General features: G+C 42.9%; 1 protein-coding gene across 1 annotated transcript in view; it reads right to left on the bottom strand.

The window, feature by feature from the left end:
* Positions 1-23619, bottom strand: part of TRPM5 (transient receptor potential cation channel subfamily M member 5) — an 84305-nt gene that overhangs the window by 22822 nt on the left and 37864 nt on the right. Inside the window, exons 5-16 of the mRNA XM_045014386.1 lie at positions 22798-22964; positions 20383-20563; positions 16869-16933; positions 14474-14665; positions 13116-13218; positions 11133-11251; positions 10150-10500; positions 8870-9001; positions 7872-7995; positions 5094-5239; positions 2953-3065; positions 1983-2078 (exon numbers count right to left, since the gene is read on the bottom strand). Coding sequence (XP_044870321.1) covers positions 1983-2078; positions 2953-3065; positions 5094-5239; positions 7872-7995; positions 8870-9001; positions 10150-10500; positions 11133-11251; positions 13116-13218; positions 14474-14665; positions 16869-16933; positions 20383-20563; positions 22798-22964 — 1789 coding nt within the window. The remainder of the gene's footprint in view (positions 1-1982; positions 2079-2952; positions 3066-5093; positions 5240-7871; positions 7996-8869; positions 9002-10149; positions 10501-11132; positions 11252-13115; positions 13219-14473; positions 14666-16868; positions 16934-20382; positions 20564-22797; positions 22965-23619) is intronic.

The following is a 23619-nucleotide window of genomic DNA, read 5'->3' as shown; positions in this document are numbered from 1 at the left end:
GTTACCAGTTCAATGTCAAAGCTAAGAATAAAAACAGAGTTCTGACTCTGTCCACTATATGACATTCCCTCAACTTCAATTTTTCAGACCTTTCAAAGAATGCTAGTGAAACAAAATCAAATATGTGGATGATTTAATCATGTCTGTTGTACTGCATGTGTCTGATCCAGGTATTCAGCTCCCTTTAGCATCAGTGGGAGTTGTGTATTTATCACAGGGAGAATCTCTTTCCTGATTTATGGTGAAAACCTCTTGGCCACCTTCAGATCTAAAACAGATGCTTTTGTGGTTAAGACACTAGACTGGGTCCAATCACTGGCTCTGCTGCAGAATTTGTGTGTGTCTGTGGCCAAGTTAAATAACCTCCCTCTGCCTGGATCCCATTTGCAGAATGGGGATGATAATACTTCGCTTTCTCCAGTTCTACATCTTGTCTATTTATAAATAAAGGATATGCCTATGCTATAAGGGAAGGTGTGATTGTAGTATAGGTAGGCGTACTTGTCCTAGGTTTAATCTAGCTAGCATGGGTAACAATAGCAGTGTAGAGATGGTGACATGGGTTCAGCATGGGCTAACAACCAATCACAGACATCCCTTGCCATACCCTCAGCACCTCAGAGCAAGGCCTGTCTCTTATGATATGTGTTTCTATCACTTAGCCTGAGAAGATTCTGATTGGGATAGAAATGGTTAGGTGCTACTATACTAAACATAATTATTGTGGATTTGGCTGTGAAGACCTGGGTAGAGAGGGATAAAGTATCAGAAAGTTCAGATCCCAAAGTTGCATGAGTTCAGAGTCTGCTTTCTGCATGTCTTTCAGCACCCTGCTACTCAGACATGTGCAGTTTTAGGCCTTAAATCCAATACACGGCAGCTGTCATTAGCTGAATGGAATGCTAAGAGGAGATTTGAGAGAATCTGGCTAAAACATCGGCCATCAGTTCTGTCGGTATGAGCTGTATAGACTGACTGAAGTTGCTTTGTTCATTTAAAAATAACTGCATGCTCCTTGTGATAGACCCAGGCCAGTTGGGTACAGCAGAATAGCAGAAGGCAGATATACTGGCCACTGGATTAACAGTTTTCTGTTCCCTGACTGACCAGAGCAGGGGCTGCTCCAGGCTAATGAGAACACCTGACTCTAATTAACCTGCGAAGAGTCAGGTGAGGCCATTAAGCTAATGTGACCACCTGACTCTAATTAAGGCCCCACTGATGCTATAAAAAGGACTCACTCCAGTCAGGCAGAGGACAGCCAGGGAGCCAGGGGAGAGGAAGTGCGGCTGAAGGGCTGGTTAATGAAGACACCCTCAAACCATCGGTAAGGGAGCCCTAAGGTAAGGGTGAAGAAGGGAGAAGCAGGAGAGCTGTGGAGAAGTGGCCCAGGGAAATGTAGCAACTCTGGCAGTAAAAGGTTGGCTGCCAACATCTGCTGCCATTAGGTCCCTGGGCCAGAACCTGGAGTAGAGGGTGGGCCCGGGGTTCCCTCCAACCCGCCACTACAGAAACACCTCCTGGGAAGGGAAGACAGGTCCCTGTCAGGACAGGAGACTCAACTGTTCTTGAATAAGCCTGTAGGGACAACAGAGACTGTGGGAGTTCTCTCACCAACCTCCTTGCTGGCCTATGATGAAAAGGGCTCAGTAGACTATAATCCTGGCCCTAGAGAGAGAAGGGCTACGTGGAGGGTCACAGTGAGTCACTAAGGCTAGCATAAACCACCTAGAAGCGTGGGACCCACAGGGGCAAGGTCAGAGCTCTGCCACATTCTATTTATTTCCCTCTTTCCATATACACAGTAATAACAATAACGACCTCGGCGCAAGGCATTTTCTGAGGATTAATGACTGACAAGGGCACCTCAGCTGTCCTTTGGGTTATCAGCTAGTCACTAATCCCTGAGAAATGTCCTGTGCTTTGACAGTTGTGTCTTAATTCAACTTCCGAACGATATTAATGGATTGACTCAGACTTACCTATCCCCCTCCTTGGAAAAAAGCAAAGTCCTTTCTGTGTCTAGGCTCTCTAGCTCTCTGAATGTCTCTGGCTCATTCTTTGATTGTATTTGTTCACTGTAAGAAAATATAATTATTATTGAAAGATGATGGAAGGCAGCTCTTCACTGCTGAACGGAGAGCTATGCAGCTATGTTACAGCAGCCTGGCCTGGCCTGGGATCTCTCCCTGGTAAGAAGCTCTTATGTGGCTACAGAGAACCGGCCAGGCTGTGTATTTCACATCCTGTAGCGGGCAAGCTGAAGATCCAGCACAGAAGGGAACCTACAATAACAATGAGGAGTCCGGTGGTACCTTAAACACTAACAGATTTATTTGGGCATAAGCTGTCATGGGTTAAAAACCCACTTCTTCAGATGCATGGAGTGAAAATTACAGATGCAGGCTTTATTATACATGAAGAGAACCGAGTTACCTCACCAGTAGAGAATACATTCACATATTAAGCATAGTAGGGGCTGCACAAGGCCCATCCAACCACTAAATACCACTTAAGGCTTCTTAGGTTATGTCTACACTGCAGCTGGGAGGTTGATTCCCAGATTCATACTAGCTTTGCTGGCGATTGCAGCACAGGTGGTGGCTTGAGCTAGCTGCCTGAGTTCACATCTGCCTGCCCCCCTGCTCTGAGCTCCTGCCTGTGCTGCAACATCTACACTACTTTTAGCACACTAGTATGAGCAGAACTAGCACAAGTCTCTTTACCCACGCTGGGAATGACATCTGACAGCAGCAGTGCAGACATATCCTTAGGGCTTAATGGCTGACCAGCCCTTCCGTTGGCCCCTCTGCCCAGAGGTAATCTCACCCTCATTTCTTTCTCTGATTATTTCTGTGTGCGCGCCATATTTTTCGCTTCACTGTCTCTTACTGATTCTTCCCCCCCCCCAACCCAGGACAGCTTTGACACCCACAAATGTTTTGTTTATACCTGAATGCTATTAGATTGGTGTAGATTAGAAGAGGACACCAGAATCCGCAGATTAACTTCAGGATCGGAGTGCTTGTTGACATGTCTCCCCACCAGATTTTTGTCAAGAAGGCCTGAAAGTCAAAGAAAAAGAACAGAAAGTAAACCTGGCTTTGACACAAAGCAAGTGAGAACATGGAGCTAAATCATGTTTTCCTTCTATGGAACCTTGAAGGGTGGGGCAAGAAACACTACCTAAAACTAGATTGTGGGTATGTCTTCATTGCAGAGTTACCTCCAGTTGTCTACACTCTCTTACCCCTCTCTAACCTAGCTCCAGGGAAAGCACCTATGTCCGTGCTGGCACGGCTCTTGTTCATGTATGGCACTAAGACAGGGGAGGTCAAACTTTTTTGGCCTGAGGGCCACATCGGGGTTGTGCAACTGTATGGAGGGCTGGGTAGGGAAGGCTGTGCTTCCCCAAACAGCCTGGCCTCCACCCCTTATCTGACTCCTCCCACTTCCTGTCCCCCTCAGAACTCCCAACCATCCAACCCCCCTGTGCCTTGTCCCCTAACAGCCCCCTCCTGGGGCCCCCACCCCTAACTGTCCCAGGACTCTGCCCCCTATTCAACCCTCCTGCTCCCTGTTCCCTGACTGCCCCCCTGGAATCCCCCGCCCCTTATCCAACACCCCAGCCCCCTTACCAAGCCGCTCAGAGCAGCATGTGTGGCAGCCATGCTGCTCAGCCAGAGCCAGACATGCTTCTTGGCAGGAGCGCACAACCCCGCCACCCAGAGCGCTGCCTGCCTGGCGGTGTGGCTGCAGGGGAGGGGCCGGGGGCTAGCTTCCCCAGCCAGGAGCTCAAGGGCCGGGCAGGATGGTCCCATGGGCCCGATGTGGCCCGCGGGCTGTAGTTTGCCCACCTCTGCACTAAGACTTCAGGGGACATATCCCATGGTTCTTTGCACTGCAGTAAACTGAGCTGATCTATGAATTCTTTCCCAGTGAATTACAGGAGAATTTATCTCCTTTCTGGGCACATGGGAGGGAATTGTGGGAAGATGTTGGAGGACTTAGCAGCACTTGACTGGAGCTAGCCTGTGTCCATGCTACAGAGTGATTGTGATAGCACAGGGGTAGGCAACCTATGGCATGTGTGCCGAAGGTGGCATGTGAGCTGATTTTCAGTGGCACTCACACTGCCTGGGTCCTGGCCATCGGTCCGGGGGTGGGGGGTCTGCATTTTAATTTAACTTTAAATGAAGCTTCTTAAACATTTTAAAAAACCTTATTTACTTTACATACAACAATAGTTTAGTTATATCTGATAGACTTAGAGAAAGAGACTTTCTAAAAACGTTAAAATGTATTACTGGCATGCGAAACCTTAAATGAGCGTGAATAAATGAAGACTCGGCACAGCACTTCTGAAAGATTGTCGACCCCTGTGATAGCAGCTGATGAGTTGTGGTAACTTGAGTTGTAGCCTCCACACCCTGATGGGCAGCAAACTTGAGATAAAAGCACCACCACACCTAAGGGTTTTGTGTGTCGACAGGACCTCAAGTTGAGGGCAACGCTCAAGTTATAATTAGGGTTGCCAACCCTCCAGGATTGCCCTGGAGTCTCCATGAATTAAAAATTAATCTTTCATTAAACATTGTCATGTGATGAAACCTCCAGGAATATGTCCAACCAAAATTGGCATCCCTAGTTATAATTTGTCATGAAGAAAAAACCCTTTGTTGGGCCTAACACAGTCATGTGATGGAGTCACCCCACATCCCTGTACAGCTTCATTAGACCTGCTCAGATCCTGGCTTCATTTGTGAAATGGAGAATAGGAGATGCGTTCCCAGTGCTCCTCTGCGAGCAATTGGGTGAGAGAAAGCAGGGAGTGGGTGGAGCCAGAGCTTTGACCTCTTCTTCACTGGTGGCCTGGTTGGACACCAGGAGGTGAGTATGCTGCTCTGTAATGCACGGCCATAGAATACTCTCTTCTCTTATCTCAGGGGAGCACTGGAGGAATTCTGCCTCAACAACATGTTTCCTGGGAGGGTGCAGTTTATCCGTGAACTCCTCCTTTGTTCAGGGCTGTGCCTAGAAGTACAATGCTGCCCCTAGAAAGTCACAAGGGAATCTCCTTGCATTTTGCTCACCTGGACACCATCGTGTGCAAAGAAAGACTTAGCATCTGCTTCTGTGGCCAAGTGGAGACAGGTAGTTTTGCTCCAGTATTGGTTTTTCCTCACCAGTAAAGCAAAAGCTCGTTCCTCGCTGTTGTGATAGCATTCACTGAATAGCTCTGCCAAGTGAAGGAAATTCATTTTTAATGACAGACCCACAGCTCTACATCTGTGCATACACACTGGTGCAGGAGAGAGAACTTGTATATTTCTCTTGGAAAAAGAGTCAAAATTCAGGGAATTGTGGTAAAAATGCATTTGAAAATGTCTCCTTAAATTTAAATATTTACAAAAAGCCAAAATCCTTCATCCCCCTTAGGTGCCCATTCATTGCCCCTTTCTTGCCTACATGATTTCTTCTCAGTCTTGAGTCTGTTTAATTTTTTTCTCACCTATTTGACTTTTTATTGATAAATTTCTCGTCCCTCAATTCTTCCACAGATTACATAAAAGCCCCTTTTACAAGTGCACACAAATGCACATTAAAGGCCCAATTGTGAAGCCACTTCATATGCAGAATTTGATGCAGTATCAGGCACAAACCAAACTTTGGCAGGTTTTCTTACACACTGAAGAACCTGATTCTTCAAGGTGCCAAGTGCCCTCCACTCCCATGGGTAATTCCAGGGAAATAAGGGTGCTCAACATCAGGCCTTACCCAGCTAACCGTGGGTTTCAAGCCACAGACACGTTGCATACCAATGTTGGCCCTTTTAGGGCAAAATTCTTTAACAGAAGCTGGCCTTTGGTCTTAGTGCTCAGTTGCTATTGTAATGGGAGCACCAGCCGAAGTAAGTCACAGTGTTCTCATTGTGTCTGAGTTGTCTACTGTGTCCGTCACTCTACTGATCTTCCCCCTCCCCGGCCTCCACTCCAGAGCATTTCCTATCCCTGCCTTCACACCTCAATCACTTTGAGTTTTTAATGTCAGTGTTTTTTGAAGTTGCCTGATATAGGAGTTTATATTGCAGCATCCCTTGAATATGCTCACTGAAGTACATATCGTTATCAGGACCAGATTAAGACCTAGGCACTGTTGGTCTTATCCCGGGCCAATGAAGTTAATGGAAAGACTTCCATTGATTTCAATGGCCCTACAGTCCTTTGCCTAGGACTCCAGCATTCATGTGATTACACCAGAGTCTTCATTCTGATTTTAGAAACAAAAAAAATGGCTAGATCTCATGGTTGCAAAGACAGCCTTGAAAAGATGACCCTTGTATAAATGGATACAGTGATGTCTGCGTGACCATGCTCACGCTAGCACTCATCCACTTAACACACTAAAAACAGTAGTGTAACTATGGTAGCACAGGCAGTGGCCTCAAAAACTAGCTGCTCCCAGTACATACCAAAGGGGTTGGGGCAGGATTGCACTCAGCATGGTTAGCCCATGTCACTGCCGCTGCCCATGCTACTGGGTTATGCTACTATTTTTGTTGTGCTAGCTCAAGCAGCGCTAGTGCCAGTACGTCTACGCAAGCTGAGAAGCACACCCCCAGCTCCAAGTGTAGATGCAGCCACAGCCCCGTCGTTCTAGGGGCCCTGCTAACACCAGCTAACAGAGAACTATGTGGAGGAGAAGAGTGCAGCAGACCTGGCTCACCTCCCGATCAGACAAACCCAGCTGCTGGAGGAAGTTCCAGGGGACACGTGTGATGCCACCCTTAACTTTCCCCTGCTACATACCACCACAGATGCTGCTGAAGGAAGGGAGACTCGTATGGCACTGCCTCTCTGGCAGGCGGGCCCACTGCTATAAATGCTGCAACTAGGAGGTCAAAGCCATGGGGAGCATTGTGTGTCAGGGTGTGCCTAGGGCTCTGGATTGCTTTAATCAGGTCCTGGCTTTTGCCGGGATCTGTCATGTATCCTTGATGGTGATTATTTTAATTCTGGTTGCCATTTGGAATGGAATGTTAAATTAAAATCTAGCAAGCTGGTTGGTTTCAGGTGTTCAGAATTTGTGCCTTGGCATCTACACAGCTGCCAGAAGACTGGGGAGTAAATCTACGGGGGTCTTGAACTGGTTTGAATAATAAACTGACCCAAGCTATCATATAGACTTCCAAACCCATACTTAAAGCTTTTTTGAGGTTTGAACTTGTTTTGGCTACCTCTTTATTTCATCTGTCACTTCCACACACTTCTGTACTTCCTGCTTTAGTCTAGGATCAGGAGCTTTAAGTTATCAAAATGCAGTGAGAGAGGATTCCAGCTTGGGCAATGTCAGCAAGCACTGGAAATCCCGAGAGGCTAATTTTGTGATGGGGCCTTGGGAGCATGATTGAGAGAGACAGAGACACCATGATAAAGCCAGGGATAGAAGGGAGTGGCAGCTTCCCCACCCTGGAGATTAGGAGGGGATAGTGGGTGTACCCACTCCAAGCGCCCAGCAGGGAGCCTGCATTTTTGTGTGTGCATTTCAGATAGGACTTTGAACCAGAAATGGTCCCACTTAAATTGGGGCTGGCCAGTTTCCTCTAAAGCCTTAAACACAGGGTAGACCAAAAATAGTGGCTTATTTTAAAATCTTATAATTTATACATTGCTCTTGTGATTTTTGGTGGGGAGGGAGGTGGGTCTGACTTGTGATATCTGAATGCTTGGGACTGGCAAAGCTTCAAAAGGATTGGGTTACTCATAGGAGCATGTCTGTTATTACTTTATGATGTTTTTTGCTAGCTGGTCTTCCAGCGCCAGTCACATTTTAAATATTTGATAATGATCTTAAGGACTGCAGTTGCTTACCCAGAGCGAGCTGATCATACTTGGCTTCTTTCATCCTACGGGCTACTTCAGCCTCTGTCTCCAGTCGGGACATGTCCTTGAGAATCTTACAAGCTGCCAGAGCTGCAGCTACACCTTCTTGTCCCTGGAAAATGGAAAAGAGGTGGGGGCAGCCTACGATAAATATTAATGATTCTGAATGATGGGAATGTCACCATGAGAGCTGGTTGAAAAATGGGGAGGGGGTTCTGTGGAAAACTTAGAGTTGTTTGTTTGGGTAGGGGACAGAAATACAAGCAACAAAAAAAATTGGGCTGAAATACTTGATTTGGAAATGCTGTTGCAGTGTCTCATGGGAGTTGTAGTACGAGTACCTCTTTCAGATTAGTGATTTTTGGGGTCATGTCCATGGTTGGGAACCCGGCTGGAGACCTTTTAAAGGGGCCTGACTTTCAGGCAGCAGGCAAGGGCCAAGAGGAGAAGAGTGACCGGTGGAAACAGAGAAACGCATTTCCCCACAGATGCAGAGCATGAGTAATGGGTATGCTAGTCTCTAAGGTGCCACAAGTACTCCTGTTCTTTTTGCGGGTATGCTGCTGTGTCTCTTCCTTCCCCATGGTGTGAAAACCAAACACACCATTAACCCATTGGAAAAGGAACATAATCTGAGGTCAGAGGCAAAGGGTCACTGACTGCCCGGAAGACAGTGATTAAAATCAAGGGCCAGATGCTCATATGGTGTTAATCAGCAGAGCTTAATGGAAGCCAATGAAGCTGCATTGATTTATACCAGCTGTGGCTCACACCATGTTTATGTAACTTTTAGCCACTACCAGCCTGAGCTACATTCACACTAAAGCAATTCAGCAGTGAAAGACTCCATAAAAGTCTTATCTCATGTCTTGAAGGACAAACATATATATCTTAACTTCCTAACTGCAAGACTGAATATACTAATATATCAGATCTAAAACAAATTGCCAATAAGTGGCCTAAAGTAATTATATCTTCAAGCTTACCATAGCCCAGAAATAGTTTGCCATCTTGTGCCGGTTTTGAAGTACTGCCCATAAAAATAAATCCCTCCAGGGATTCTCACTCTTCTGGTTCATATCCAGGAGCCCAGGTAATCGTTTTGCATTTGTTTTATCCTACAATACATTTTAAGAAAAACTTAAAATCTGATTTTATAATTTCATTTTATATTTTTAATATATTGTCAGATGTGTCTGTGCCAACTACATGATCCAAGCAGCAAATCAGCAGTGCAAGCAATTTTCAAATCCTTTTGATTTTCCTTAGGATCAAAACTAATCCTAATTAACTAATTAGAGAGTTAACTAATTCACTCTCTATACTGATTCAAAGGGGCCTTGTATCCACGATACAACTTAATATGTGTGAGAACATTTGGGGTGAAATCCTGGCCACACTGAAGTCAATGGAAAAACTCCCATTGATTTCACTGGAGCCAGGATATCATCCTGTATGTGTAAAATCATCCCAAAAAACCCGGTGAGTAGCTCATCTAAATTGAACTTGAATTATACCAGGTTCTGCATAACTGGGGCAAAGAACTCAGTTTCAGAGTAAACCAACAAAAGGCATTTTATTTAAACATAAAACCAGTCTCAACATGGCCCTGTACACAACAAGAAAGAGCACTGGAGTGCCTCTTCTCTTTTTAGTCCAAGCACCAGCTGCTCAGCCTCACTGCTTCTTACCTCACATGAAGAATAGCTTAAAATAAAATGCAGTTTATTTTTCAAATATTTTGAGGATTTAGTCTATATAAATCATGCTGAAATTGGAGTGGGCAAGGTCTGTTAGCTGTTTTCGTTCCCCATCAATAAAAGAACTAGGCAGTTGTTGGCATATCTACTTGAAATTCTGCTAGAATTTGTAGTTTAGAGATCTGAGTCCTACAGAATTGCTGATTAACCCTGAATCACGGCTCATATTTTTTTGAGTCCCTGCATTCCCTTCTATGAATCCACCCCCACACTTTGAACTTAATTCAAGATACAATACCTTTTAGTGGGTGGGTGGGAGGGGTGGGGGCATAAAGAGGAATCACAAAATGTTTTCCAAAAAAATCCCTCTTTTTAATTCAAAAATTAAAAATTGGAAAATTCAAAACATTTTAACAAATTTTATAGCTAGTTGAAGAAAAGGAGAAAATTGTCAAGTTTCTCCAATTCTCTGCCCCACCCCTGTTTTCAAAATGTTGGACAGCTGTAAATATAATCCGAAAACAGAGAGAACAGCAGTTAATATGTGAATCTTAACTGTAACTCACAGCTTTCCTCTTGCTTCCTTGCTTGGCCTCTTGATAGAAACCTTTACATGCATCATGAAGAAAATCCTTGAGCACTCTAGAAACTTCATGGAGGGTAAAGAGCGGGCAGACATCCATCGTTTCCTTATGTTGTTGACCAGTGATTCCTGCTAGAGTCAGCCTGCTTTCCTCATGTTTCTTCAGGAGGAGTGCATAGAGGAGGCATTTCCGAGAGATGGAGCAGTAGAGTCTCTGAAGCCGGCTGTACGTCAGGAAGTCATACATGTTGGCCCCATTGTCAATAAATAACTTTACAAATTCTGGCTTATCATTCACCAGAGCATCCATCATCACTTCCTCTAGATCACAGGACTAGATTTCCATGAAACACAAAAGGGAATAATTTATATTTTACGAGTATTGCCATGGGGAATTCGGGTTGGGAAATTAGACTTTCACCCACTGTTTAAATCCAGATCAGATCCGCAGTCGTTAAAATTTGCTACCACCTGACTGATTCTGGGTGGGACGAGAGAGCTGCTATGAAATGAAAGAAAGGCCTCACATCAGGTCTTTGAGCATGTGTGTGTGCACAATGGAAAAACTCCATCCCAGTTAGTATTTATGGTTACCCTGTTACTATGGTATGTATATTTGTAATGCGGCAGGGCCTGTCAGGGGCCAGGACCCCATTGTGCTAGTTGCTATACAAAACAAAAGGATGCCCGAAGGGCTGTTGGCAGTTTCGGTGGGGTAGCCAAGGACAGAAGGGCTCTGGCAGCTGAACTATCCTTGGTTCTTTAGATATAATCCTGTGCGGTCAAGAAAGACAGAGGCACTGTGAGGACAATGCGCACCGCCACTTCCCGTGCTTTCATGGGGAATAAAAGAGGGCTTTAGTTTCTAGTACTACTGATCTGGTATGTTTCACTAGCTACATGAAAAGCTTGCCCATCGACAATAGGATTTAGGCAACTACAATCTAAGCAAGTCGAGTCTGGTACCTTCCATTCCACATCGCCATTGAATATTTCACTTTTAGCGATGTCCACTCTATTCCAGGCCACTGCCAGCTTCAGTTCATCCAGGTATTCCTGAGCTTCCTGACTGTGACTTTTACAGGCTGCCAAAAAACAGGAAACACGAATACATTCAGCATTTGACTCTACATTAAATTGGATGTTACATAAAGTTTAATCAAAGTGTGACTGTAATGAGACCTCTTGTTCAGTTATGTCAGATTTGTGGGTTACCTACATGGAAATCCCTCACACTTTTATTTCCCCGCCCTTACCTGAGGGACTGTGGTCTGAAAGTTTACATCCACCTCACATTTTGAGTGTTGTTTTCTAGCCAAAATCTCTCTCACACATTATTGGGCCTTTAAACTGAATCGTGCTCTTCAGAAAAGGGTATGTTTGGGAGTTTTTTAATGTATTAACTCACAGGATATGGAATCCCTCCCTCCCCCTGTTGAATCTGGGATGATCCAACACAAACGGCAATGGATGGCAATGCTACTATAGAATTCTTTCAGAAGACAGAGTGCAGGTTTCTTGTCGTAAAACTGGAAGTTTCACTATGGAAGCTGAGTTTGATGTATGGCTTCTTAAAATGTCTTTAATCAGAATATACTATCGCCAACACGTTTCAATTCCTCTATAGCCTATTATTTCTAAGAGGCACGAACAGCAACCACGGATCAGTTAATATACTATACAATATGATAGCCAGCATTACTTAAAAAAATTCCATCACATCTAGTGTGATCTGATAAAACTTATACCCAATTGTCCCTGTTGCATCATCTACAAGCAAGCAGAAGACTGTACATCAAACAGGAACACTGATCAAACAGCCCACTTTGCTTGCTCCTGTCTTCAAGAATAAAATACACTTGCTATTAGTTCTCTGTTTCTCTGGCCATTGTGGCCATTTTACTATTGGTCTGAGTTAGTGGAAATGAGATTTTGTAAATGTGGAACCCAAGCCCTGCATGTGAAAATTGATCAGGCTTTACTTTGGCGAAAGCTGCCACTGGATTATCACATTAATTTTGTGTAACTGTTTCTTTATTGGAAGAGCGTTTTTGGTTCTGAATGGATGCAATAGCCCGTTTATAAGTGAATTTTTGGTTTGCGTTTTTTCCTCCATTTGAACATCGGTGTGAAACCCACTTCCCACCTTTTGGATGGTCATGCAGTTCAGTCATTGTGCAGAGCATCCTGACTGCACAGAGTTTGTAGGAAGGTTTTGCTCAGACTAAAGTTTATAGTTAATTTAGGATGAGATTGTGTCTTGCTTTAAGTGCAGTTGCAAAGGGGTACGGGTATGTAAAATGCTCTGCTGCCTTGTGTAGACTTAGACTATCCACATCACAGCTTGCCCAATGGGAGGGAAAGCAGCCTCCATTGAGCTGTCACTTCCCCTCCAGGTAGGCTGAGTGGGTAGAGCCTTCTTGACTCAATTGCCTGCCATGTGCCAGCCAGTGTTTCTAAGCAGGTAAGGAGGAGGGATTTTCTTTTGGTAATAAAAAACTTTTTGGTGAGTGGGAGACTTTCTTTATCTTCTTGTTGTTGTTGGTTGTTGTTTGTTGTTAACACTGAAGGTCTGACCTGAAGTCAATGAGAGCCATTGGATATATTTCAGTGGGTTTTGGATCAGACACTTAGGGATTTTATTGTTTCACATTGGAAGCTTGATGTTTTCATAATTCACTTTCTGGCCAAATTTTGTAATTTCAAATTTAAAATGTATTCTAAAAATGCTCCCTCTAACTCTAGTCTTAACATTGTAGTCTCGCTGACCTCTTAGCACGTACAAAGTGCACTTGGTGGAGCAATAACACAGGCACACTTAGCTCTCAGGGACGAACACTGTAAATTATCATGCAGATAATCAGATTAGAAAACAAAATGTGGGCAAATCTCAAATATGGACTTTAACATATCTAGCAACTATAAAGACCAGCCAAAAGAGATTCTTACCTTTGACCAAAGCTTTCAAAATCACTGTGTCTAATTCATCTGAACCTTCTTGCTCAAAACTGTGCACTGTTAAAAGATGCTGCTGGGAAACAATGTTCTGAATCTACAGGGTTGAAACAAATTGTTTTATTCTTCATCCTATCATTACTGTTAGGCCTAGAGGCCCCAGCTGAGATGACATACATACACTCCTTGCCCCAAAGAGCTCACATCTTAAATAGAAAAGGCAGATCATGTGGAAGGAAGGGAGAAATTTTATCCCCATTTTACAGATGGGGGAACGGAGGCACAGAGAGAACAAGTGTCTTGCCCAAAGGGTCCTTCTTCTCTCCCATTCTTGATTGATGATAGCCATTCCATAGCTAGTACATATAGTGCAGTGAGTTCTAACCATTCTCACCCTTCCACCTGCCATCTTCCCTCCCATTAGCTCTTTCCTTTCTTTAAGGCCACACTCTCTAAAATTGCTTTGTGGAAAAGCCATCACATATTGATATGCAGCCAGAGGGTCAACAAAATGCTTTCTTTTCCTCCTCCCCGAGCTTCTTTGCCTCTTGAGTTTCCCACAGTGCTGCTACCAAGACTTTAAGACATCGTGCTACTGCGTGCATCCCATGGTGATGGTGCCCTAGCAAGCTTCTGCCTGACAGGACAGACATGTGGAACTTTAAAACTGTGGGTTACAGTAGAGGAGGTGATCTGAAGGTCAGATTCAGTTAATTTATATACCTATTAGTTTATTTGGGAAAGAACACCGAAGTGCATACTATCTCCCACATCTTCATTGCAAAGCTCACTGTCCCTTTGATCTATGAATTTATATGCCTTATGGGTCTTAGTCTTTTATTTATTTGTTTTAAGAGTAACTTTTGTTGTTGCTGTTGGAAAAGAATGGGAGTAAAAAGGAGTGGTGAGAAGCAATGGTCTGGTCACACACATCCAGAATCAGGCTTCCACTCGGCAGCTGCAGGTCATGAATTGGGTCTCATCTTCCACAGCTGCAGAACGTCTGCAGCTGCCGAGCTTGAATCATGTATCACGTCCTCCAGAAGGACAGTGGGGTTCCCATGCACTGGCTGTTACTTGCAGAAACTATTTAGTGGAGGACAGAGCCCTAAGTGTTCAATTGAATTACTAAGACAAAATAAGTATGTTGTGCAGTGAATACCTGATTCTGGTCTCAGATACCTTTTTGTGTGCCATTAATCTCAGAGCATTTGTATCTATAGCATATTTTTTGAGCAGCCACCCAGCAATTCTGAATATGGGCAGTCAGTACCAGATGAGCCACATAACGTAGAAATAATATCAGAGTTTGTGAGTGTGATACATTTAATACATTAAACCAGTTCACTTACTATTGCTGTCCAATGGAGAATGTCCTTCCATAAAAAGTTTTCTGTAGGGAATTTCTCTTTAAGTTGCTTTTCTACAACTTGTGGCACAATAAGGTGTGGCTCATTCACTACTGCAGCTAAGATGTCAGCTGTACCCCCAGATCCTGCTAAGATAAGCCAGGGAGCAGAGTTTTCCAAGCCCCTGCAAATTCTCTGTGGTTTTAAAAATACATTTTAGAATGCAGTTATGGAAAGACAAAATACAATGCATTCATATATAAATATATCTTGCAACTAGGGATGTGATTGAATACCTGAACCAGATTCACTCCATTCAGCCTCAGTAAGAATATTTGTGATCACCACAATACTGACTTCTGTGAAGGGATGGCTTGCAGACAGCCACTTAACTATACCCTTTTACACCATTATCTTCCCAGCTAGCTAAGTGTCCTGATTTGGGTAGCCAAGGTTTAAAAACAGTCACTCTCTGGTAGCTTAGTGTAAAATCCCCATTTTTGAATCTTTGGGGCCAGAATTAGCAAGAAGCACTGGATGGGAACTCCTCAGTGAGGCACAGTAATCCTGCTGAGGTTGACTGCAAGTTCTGTAAAGCAGAAATTTCTTGAGTGAACGCTACATCTGGCTACTCAGCATCAGCTGTGAAACCTGGCAGCTGGAAGTTTATAAGAAGGCTGCTGAAAACATCCACAAAGAGCGGCCTTTATGCCAAGTTTCATGATATCTGTAGATGGGAAGAGCCATGTAATCCCAATGAGGTGCAGGGGAGGCCATGGAAGTTGTATCCTTCAGAGGCTAATAACCATATTATCCTAGTTGAAATAATTCATTACTAGCCAATTTATATTGTGGGGTATGTGACAATCTCATTAGATGTTCAGACCTCAGTGCCAGCTCTTCTCCTGCACTTTAAAAAAAAAACCTAGAATCCCTGACATATGTGATAGTCATAGCGATGTTAAAAATAACAATCAGCTATTCATTCCCAGCACATAGGTGAGCCCAGCACAATACCATCCAGTCTTTTCTTGGTCTCCTAGTCTTGTTCTCTAAAGATTTCAAAAGAAAATCAATTGGCTTGCACTGCAAGGCTTTCAACAGCAACCATGCAGGAATTGCTGCCATATTTAACTTATAAGAGAGAAGGTTAAGAGGTGACTTGATCAGTCTACATTGAGTGAAGATCTTGGATACTTGAGGGTACTTTAATCTAGCAGATAAATGCTTAACAAAATCCAGGGGCTGGTAGTTGAAGTGAGAAAAGTTCAAATTGGAAACAAGGCGAAGACACTGTTCTCTCTCCCCCACTCCTCCCCACACACTTTTTTTTAATTTATTTATTTTTTAAAACAGTGAGGGTCATTCACCATTGCAACATATTTACAAGGTGTCTGGTAGATCCTCCATCACTTGGAATCTTTAAATCGAGGTTGGCTGTCTTATTAAAGTCAGATGCTCTAGTTCAAACACAAGCTGTTGGGCTCAGTGTAGGAATCACCGGGTGAAATTCTGTGCTGACTTCCTGCATAACAGGCCAACGATAAAATGGAAATTGAAGAAAAAGAGGGTCATCCGGCTAGAGAGCTAATTTCCAAACATAATGTGTGAAGCTGCTGGGGAAAAGATCAAAGCTGAATCTTCGGGTCAATTTACAAATGCTGCTAAAACAGAGTTGGCAGTGTACCTCACTGAGCCCACTGTTCCATAAAGAGAAGATCTGATGGAAATATGATGCTATCAGGCCGGCACATACTGCAAGTCTGCTGTTTGTGTTTCCCTGAGTTATGAGTGGCAGTACTGAATATGCAATGTCTGATCATTGCCAGGAAAAGTTGCCTGGCTACAGGAGTGCTGGAACAATTTGTATAGTGGGGATGCTGAGAGCTATTGAACCAAACTGTAAACTCTGTATATGATGGAAACCACTTCAAGCCCAGGGGTGCGGCAGTACCCCCAGCACCTATGCCTGGCTAATCTGTTTGTACTTCCTTTGTAAGTAAGTGTATTTCTAATTCACCAGATTTTTTTCAGATTTCCACTGCTCACTTTCTGCGGTGTTAGCTAGATGTGTAGTCATATAGGAAACTTAAGTGATCTGCTGATACTTTTAAAACTAAGCAATATTTCTGTTGAATTTGCTCAAACTGCACTATTTCTTGCAGTAAGGGATGTACTGATGAAGCTAATGAATATAAGTTGAATTTAATTTTTTTGTACTAAAAAATTAACTGTTATACAAATTGTGTAATATCTTACTACTTGGATTTATAGTTGGCACCCAGCAAAACATTCTGCTAAGTATTTATTTAATATTTGGAAATTACAAAACATGGATTTGTTACCTCCTTGGGGTATTTTTAGAATGAATTTTTAAATATCACAAGTTGCTTCTTACCTCAAGTGTTTTTGGTCCTCCATTTACCAGTAAACAAAGCACAGGGATTTCAATGCTACCTGTTCCTGTGAAATAGATGAGAAAATGTTTAAATTCATAACATTCATAAAGATGTTATGTTGCTGCCATCTTCTGGAAAGCATTGTGCCATCATATGATCCATGGGCTGAAACAAGAGCAACGGACCCTGAGAACACAGGCAATAGGATGGTTGACAGCAAAGGCTGTGAAAAGCACTATGGTCCAGTGGTTAGAGCGTTAGCCTGGGGGTTGGGATCAGGTTTCAATTCCTTACTCTGCCACAGACTTCCTGTGTGACTTGGGCAATCAGTTCGTGTCTTTGTGCACCTGTCTGTAAAACAGGAATAATAGCCCTGCCCACCTCACAGGCATGATGTGAGGATAAATACATTAATGACTGTGAGGTGCTTAGATACTATTATGATGGGTGCCACCTAAGTACCTCAGATGGATGGCAAGGCCCTAGGAGAGCCAGTGTTTGGAATGCTAGGTTAAATACAATTAGAACACACACAGCAAATAGATTCTAACTATTGTTCACTTGTCCTGACTTAGAAAGCTGTCAGTGTCCTAGATGCTAGAAAAACAAGATGGTGGTGGCTGTTCCTCCATTTCCAATGGGATCATGAATGCTTCATATGGAATTAGGGTGATCCTCTCTAACTTTCTGATCCATACCCTCCGAGCTGAAGGGAGCTCTATGTAGGCAGACTCCTCACACACGCTTAACATTATAGATACATAGAGTTGTTTTTTGGTTTTGCTTTTTAAAAATATGTACTTCCAACTTTCAAATAAAACTGTTTATAGTGGGAAAAGTTTTGAGGAGTGGTATTGTTGGTAAAAACATTGAATTTTTGACAAAAGTTTTTTTTCACTGAAAAATTGAAATTTTGATCATCTCTCCGGATGTGGAACCATCACATGGGATAACTCGCATGCATCAAGTTAATCACGTCAATACATCTGTTTGCAGGATCTGGGACTAAACTATGCAGGAAAATGTGAAGACAGAATTCAGGAAAAGGGAGGATAAATGGGAAAGTGATATGAATGAGAGGCCTATGTGATTCTGTTATGGACAGATGATCCAGATCTGAGCCAGAATTAACCATACATTTCTTTTTTAATGTTCTGTTAAGTTGCTTCACATCAGCCTACAGTGAGATGCAACTTTGCCTAATGTGATGACCAGTAATAGTAAAACTCTATATGATGCAACATCTTTGACAGTTTAAAAGAAATGTTTGCAGCCATGCATTTTTAACCATTTTCACAGGAGCATGCAAAAAAGTCATCCTTCAAAGTTCCCCAACAGCTGCTGCATTTATTTCTAAAGATCGCACAACTGCAGTTTATACTGTAAAATCTACCAAATGAATTTCAAATGGGCCTGCAAGTATGTCTGAAAATAGTGGATCCCACCCAAAAAACCCAACCCATGTAGAGTCAAGTGATGAATGCACCAAATAGCAAGGAGAAGAGGACAATTTGGGTCAAGTGATTTTTAAACATCGCTTATTTATTTATCTTCTTTATTATTAGATTGCCTGAAGTAATATATAGATCACCAGTTCCCACTCCATGAGATATCCCAGAATAACCGGTGCAGGTGGTGACAGAACTAACGCAGAACTCAGCTGGAGCATGAAGACGACATATAGTGGGGTCAGTTATGACTTTGTCTTGTACTGCATGACATGTTTTTGTTGCTTTTTGCAGACTATAATTTCATTTTAAAGGCAAATATCAGAGTCCTGTGGCCCCTTATAGACTAACAGAAGTATTGGAGCATGAGCTTTCGTGGGTGAATACCCACTCAAAGTATTCACCCACGAAAGCTTATGCTCCAATACTTCTGTTAGTCTGTAAGGTGCCACAGGACTCTTTGTCGCTTTTTACAGATCCAGACTAACATGGCTACCCCTCTGATACTAGTCTGCAAAGTGACTCTTGCTTAGTTTACAAGTAAAAAGAGGTTATTTCTAAATGCCAGCCCTGCAAACTCAGCCTGAGATTTGAGTCAAACCGGGTTCTTTCCTATATGAATGTCATCACCTTAACAAATATTCTTTAGGCTCATTTGCTTTCTCTGTTAGTCCATGCAGCTGCATTGGGGGCAGAATTTGGCCTGCAATTGGAGCTTAGTTAACAATTCTGCTGATGAGTGATAAGAGACATGATCCAGCTCACTTTCTGCTAGCTACGTTAGCTCTGCAGATATAGAAGCAAGAGGAAGTGAAAACGCTTTCCATTATGGGTAAAATTCTCCCTGTGCGGATGGTTGGTACAAGGCCTATGTAACACTTAAGTCCCATTTTAAACAGGGCTTAAGTAGTTTTAGGTGTGCATAGACCTTGCACTGTCTGTACAGGGTTGAATTTCTCCCTCAAATAAATGGACACGACTGGGCATTTCAGCAAGCCCCTCGTTCTGTGATGGATGTGATGTCTCTTGAAGTGGGAGCCAGCAATCCATGAGTTTGGGGGAGATCTAAAATGAAAGTACAGTATGCTGAATGCCCCTCTCTTATAGATGTTATTTGGGGGCACTTCATCTCCATTTATTTTCAGTTTTTTAAAGCTACTTGCCTGCCAGCTTTGAGCATTGAAGAAGGATAGCCTTGCGCTTAAGGAGCTAGACTGGGATGTAGGAGTTCAGTTTCCAGCTCTGAGTCTTGCCTTTTTGGCCCAATTTCCCAACAATTAAAAGTGGATAATAATACTTCCTTTATGTCTTGTCTATTTAGACTGTAAACTCCTAGGGGCAGGGACTGTCTCTTACTATATGTATGTATAGTGCTTGGCACAAAGGGCCCTGATTTCAGCTGGAGGTTCTAGGTGTTACTAGAGTATAAATATTGTGATAACTTTTTATTGACTAAACAGGGTAGCCAATTGTTTGACTACACTTGTGGTTCATTCCTAAAAGAGTTCAAGAGACCAAATAACCAAACTTAGGCAAACGTATTGTCTAAAGTCAAAGCAGTACAACATGAAAAGGAGACACAGGTCCCCACCTTCCAAGAGCCAAACCTTACCTCCCAGCATGGTCACCTTACACAGGAGGTGTGTGTCACAGATGTGCATTTCAGCTAGTATCTGTAGTATGATTTTACGAATTACAAAATTCTTTGCACTTCACTAAAATCCAACCCACCAGTTTGTAACCGTTCCTCAACTTGTTTTTGTTCTATACTTTTCTTATCTCTGTTTTGGATAATACATTCCAAATCAGTTGCCCATGAAGATACCTATAGTAGGACATAGAATGAATGTAGTTTGATTCTGACAGATTTTGATTTGCTAATGCCAAAGCTGACTTAGCTTTACAAAGAGTTATGGGATACTTAGCATGAATGAACAAATTTAAGCATAATATCATTCAAATATAAAACTTTGCCAATATTTAATGCATATTGATATGGTGTGCAATCTGTATAATATATACGTATTGGCTAACAACTTGATTAATTTCTTTTGCATCTACCTACCTCCATACCCAGTGCGCTGTTCTGAAATGTGTTTTTCCAAGGTGAGCCGTAGTTTAGTAGTTCCATCTGGCTCATCTGGATTTATCTGATCCACCAAAATAAAATGGGAGTGATTGTTGTCAAGGGAGTACAGTGGCCCTTGGCCATTATCATCTGACTTGTAGCATACAAGGTTTTCATTCTAGAAAAGAGAGAGGTTAATCTCCATAAAATAGATTTTCTATTTTTCTGATTTTAGTGGTTTTGCACTACTGTCATAGAAGAAAATAAATATTCCAACACTTCCAATAAAGTCTCTTTTAAAAGTTGGGAGGAAGAGACTGGCATCTTTGTAAAAGACACCAGATTGGGCAGTGCTAGAAAATGAAGTCTTCTGAGTCTCCCTTTTGGATTCTGCAAAATATACGGACACCGAACATCTTGTTTGTACTTGGGCACCAGTTTAGAACTCCTGGCAATATGTTTTTCTGATCTTAGACAAATGACAAAGGCCACAAACCCTGATGACTGGGGAATAGAGCCTGAAGAGTTCCTAAAGTCTCTGCTCATGTAAATGGGGGTATTTCCATCGACTTCCATTGCATTAGGTCTGTCTTTACACCAGTAGTTAATTTAGGGTACTATATGTACATACTAATTCAAACTATGAAGCATTACTTTGTTGGCAAGACTATGCATGGTCTAATCAATCACTTCTCAACCTGGGAGTTGCACTCTCTGGGGAGTGGGTCACAGAAAGTGTGTGTGTGTGTGTGTGTGTTTGGGGAGGGTGTAACCTTTCCTTTTTCTTCCTCTTCCCCTCTCCCATGACCAGATGGATGCGATGTCCTGAAACATTTTTTTTTCTACTGCAACATGGAGTCACTGCCAGAAAAGGTTGAGAACCACTGTCTAGGCACAAAGGCTTTATATACATCTATATAATTTGCCCCATTCTGGCAATAAATCCCTTCCTCCTGGTGTCCATCTGCTATTATTTGGGTGTATTGTCAGCGGCAGCTCAAACTAGGATTGCCCACCTCTCTTGTCTTCTCTCACCATGATCCTTTAACTTAGCTCCCATTGCAGTAGGATGGTTTTCAATAAATAAACAAACACCGGCCTCTTCCCTTTCCCCTTCCTCTTCCTCCCCACTGACACTTAACACTGGGCTCTAGCAAGTTACAGCCAATTCGTCTGCTCAGTCATTTTGCTTGTGTGTTGCTTTCCTTTCCCCCTCCCTCCTGCTGTCTTTTTGTTTTGTATGGGGTAGGGATGTGTCATTGTACGTGTCTGGACAGTTCTGTGCACAGCAGTGGTACCATATAAATAATTGACTGGGGCCTGAGGGTCAGGAGCATATTTCAGTAGCCAAGGGCCAAATCCTAGGCTCAGGGGTCCTTTGCAACACCAAGCCCTCTAATGACACAGTTTGGCCAGGGGTCACAAGGAACTGAGGCGTAATCCTGAAGGGGGAACTCAATCCCAGGGCATGATCCTGATCCTTCTCGTTCTCTGGGGCCAAGGATGAGGCACTGAGTGTAGCACTGAGCAGATCTGTGACACTAACTGATAAATAAAAACATGCAGAATTAGCCTCAGGATCAAGGATCTGCAACTAGCTCTTTAGGCCATCTTCTTCTGTGTATACACATAGTGCAAATATAGATTTCAGAGGGGTAGCCATGTTAGTCTGTATCAGCAAAAACAACGCAGAGTCCTTGTGGCACCTTACAGACTAACAAATTTATTTGGGCTTAAGCTTTCGTGGACTAAAACCTGCTTTGTCAGATGCCTGGAGTGGAAAATACAGTAGGTAGGTATAAATACACAGCATATGACAAGATGGGAGTTGCCTTACCAAGTGGGGGGGTCAGTGCTAATGAGCCAATTCAATTAAGGTGGAAGTGGGCTATTCTCAACAGTTGACAAGAAGGGAGGAAAAATTACTGTTGTAGTGCTAATGAGTTCAATGTAATCAAGGTGGCCCATTTCAAACAGTTGACAAGAAGGTGTGAGTATCAGCAGGGGGGAAATTAGTTTTTGTAGTGACTGACTGTAGAAAATTATGTAGAATGTAGAAAAATATTAGTGGTATCCTATTAATATATAAAGAAGTTCTTCCTCCAAGTTCTTCTTAAGTCAGCACTTTTCTCCTGGACTCTGTACTAATCAAATGTATAATACCAACACCTGCTGGATATTTGCAGCATTGCTTGTTAAGCAGGGGGAGATGTCTATGGAGTGCATGCACATGGTGCAAAATCATTATGATCCTAATATAATTTCAGATCTTTCCTGTTCATTCTCATTTTGCTCCTTGGCATTGTCATCTAGAGCAGCTCAATTGTTTTGCTGCCTACCATTAGTAATTATTTTTGGAGAGGCAGTTCATATTTAAATGACTCCATACTATAAGTGTTATGAGAAAAATACCTTCACGTTGTCCAGAATCTCTCCATGCTGAATTTTTCCCAGTGAAGTTATTCCTATTGCAATCACTCTTACTCTGGCTGAAGTACTAGCCAGTGTGTGATCTTGGACTGCTTGCCCTATATGCCTCGTTATTCCAACACGTAGAGCACTGGTAAAGATCCAGGCACCTGAAATTAATTCAATAAAAACATTATGGAGTTAGTTGCTTTACCATTTGGCATATAAGTACCTCTAACTATGTGTTTGTCCAGGCTGGCTCTAGATATTCTTGTGGCCTCTGAGAAGTCAATCTTTGAGGCCTCAAGCGGATATCGATAATTTGTGTCATTACATATAGAATCACAGTCAGTACTAAACAGGACACTTTTTATTAAAGAAAGCAGTGACAAACGATAGGCACAAGCAAACAGTTTCAGACATCTTGAGTTCCAGCTTTGTCATCTTGGTTTAACAGGGACCATACTCCCATCTGGGATGTTCGATGGAGCATGGAGAATCATCTAGAGGCAGAATGATATTACTGGAAGTAAAGATATGACAGTCTGCATATCTGGGGCAGTACTACTTCTTGGGGGAAGGGGTGGAGGATGGGAACTGGGGAGGTGGCATCTTGCAGTTGGGATGGAGGACTAAATTGGGAGGACTGATCATGGGATGTTGGAAATGGCTGGTAGATGAGATGCTGCATTAGGGTTTTTCCATTTAGCTCTATGGGAAAGTATCTGACACTCTCTTCTCCTTTCTCTCTGGTGTACTGGAGAGTGGACTCCTCAAAAGAACAGGGCTTTGTTCATTCTTCACCTGTCTAGGGCAAGCCACGGT

Source organism: Mauremys mutica, chromosome 4, assembly GCF_020497125.1.
Source record: "Mauremys mutica isolate MM-2020 ecotype Southern chromosome 4, ASM2049712v1, whole genome shotgun sequence".
Lineage (NCBI taxonomy): Eukaryota > Metazoa > Chordata > Testudines > Geoemydidae > Mauremys > Mauremys mutica.
This window is presented reverse-complemented; position numbering and strand designations above follow the sequence as displayed.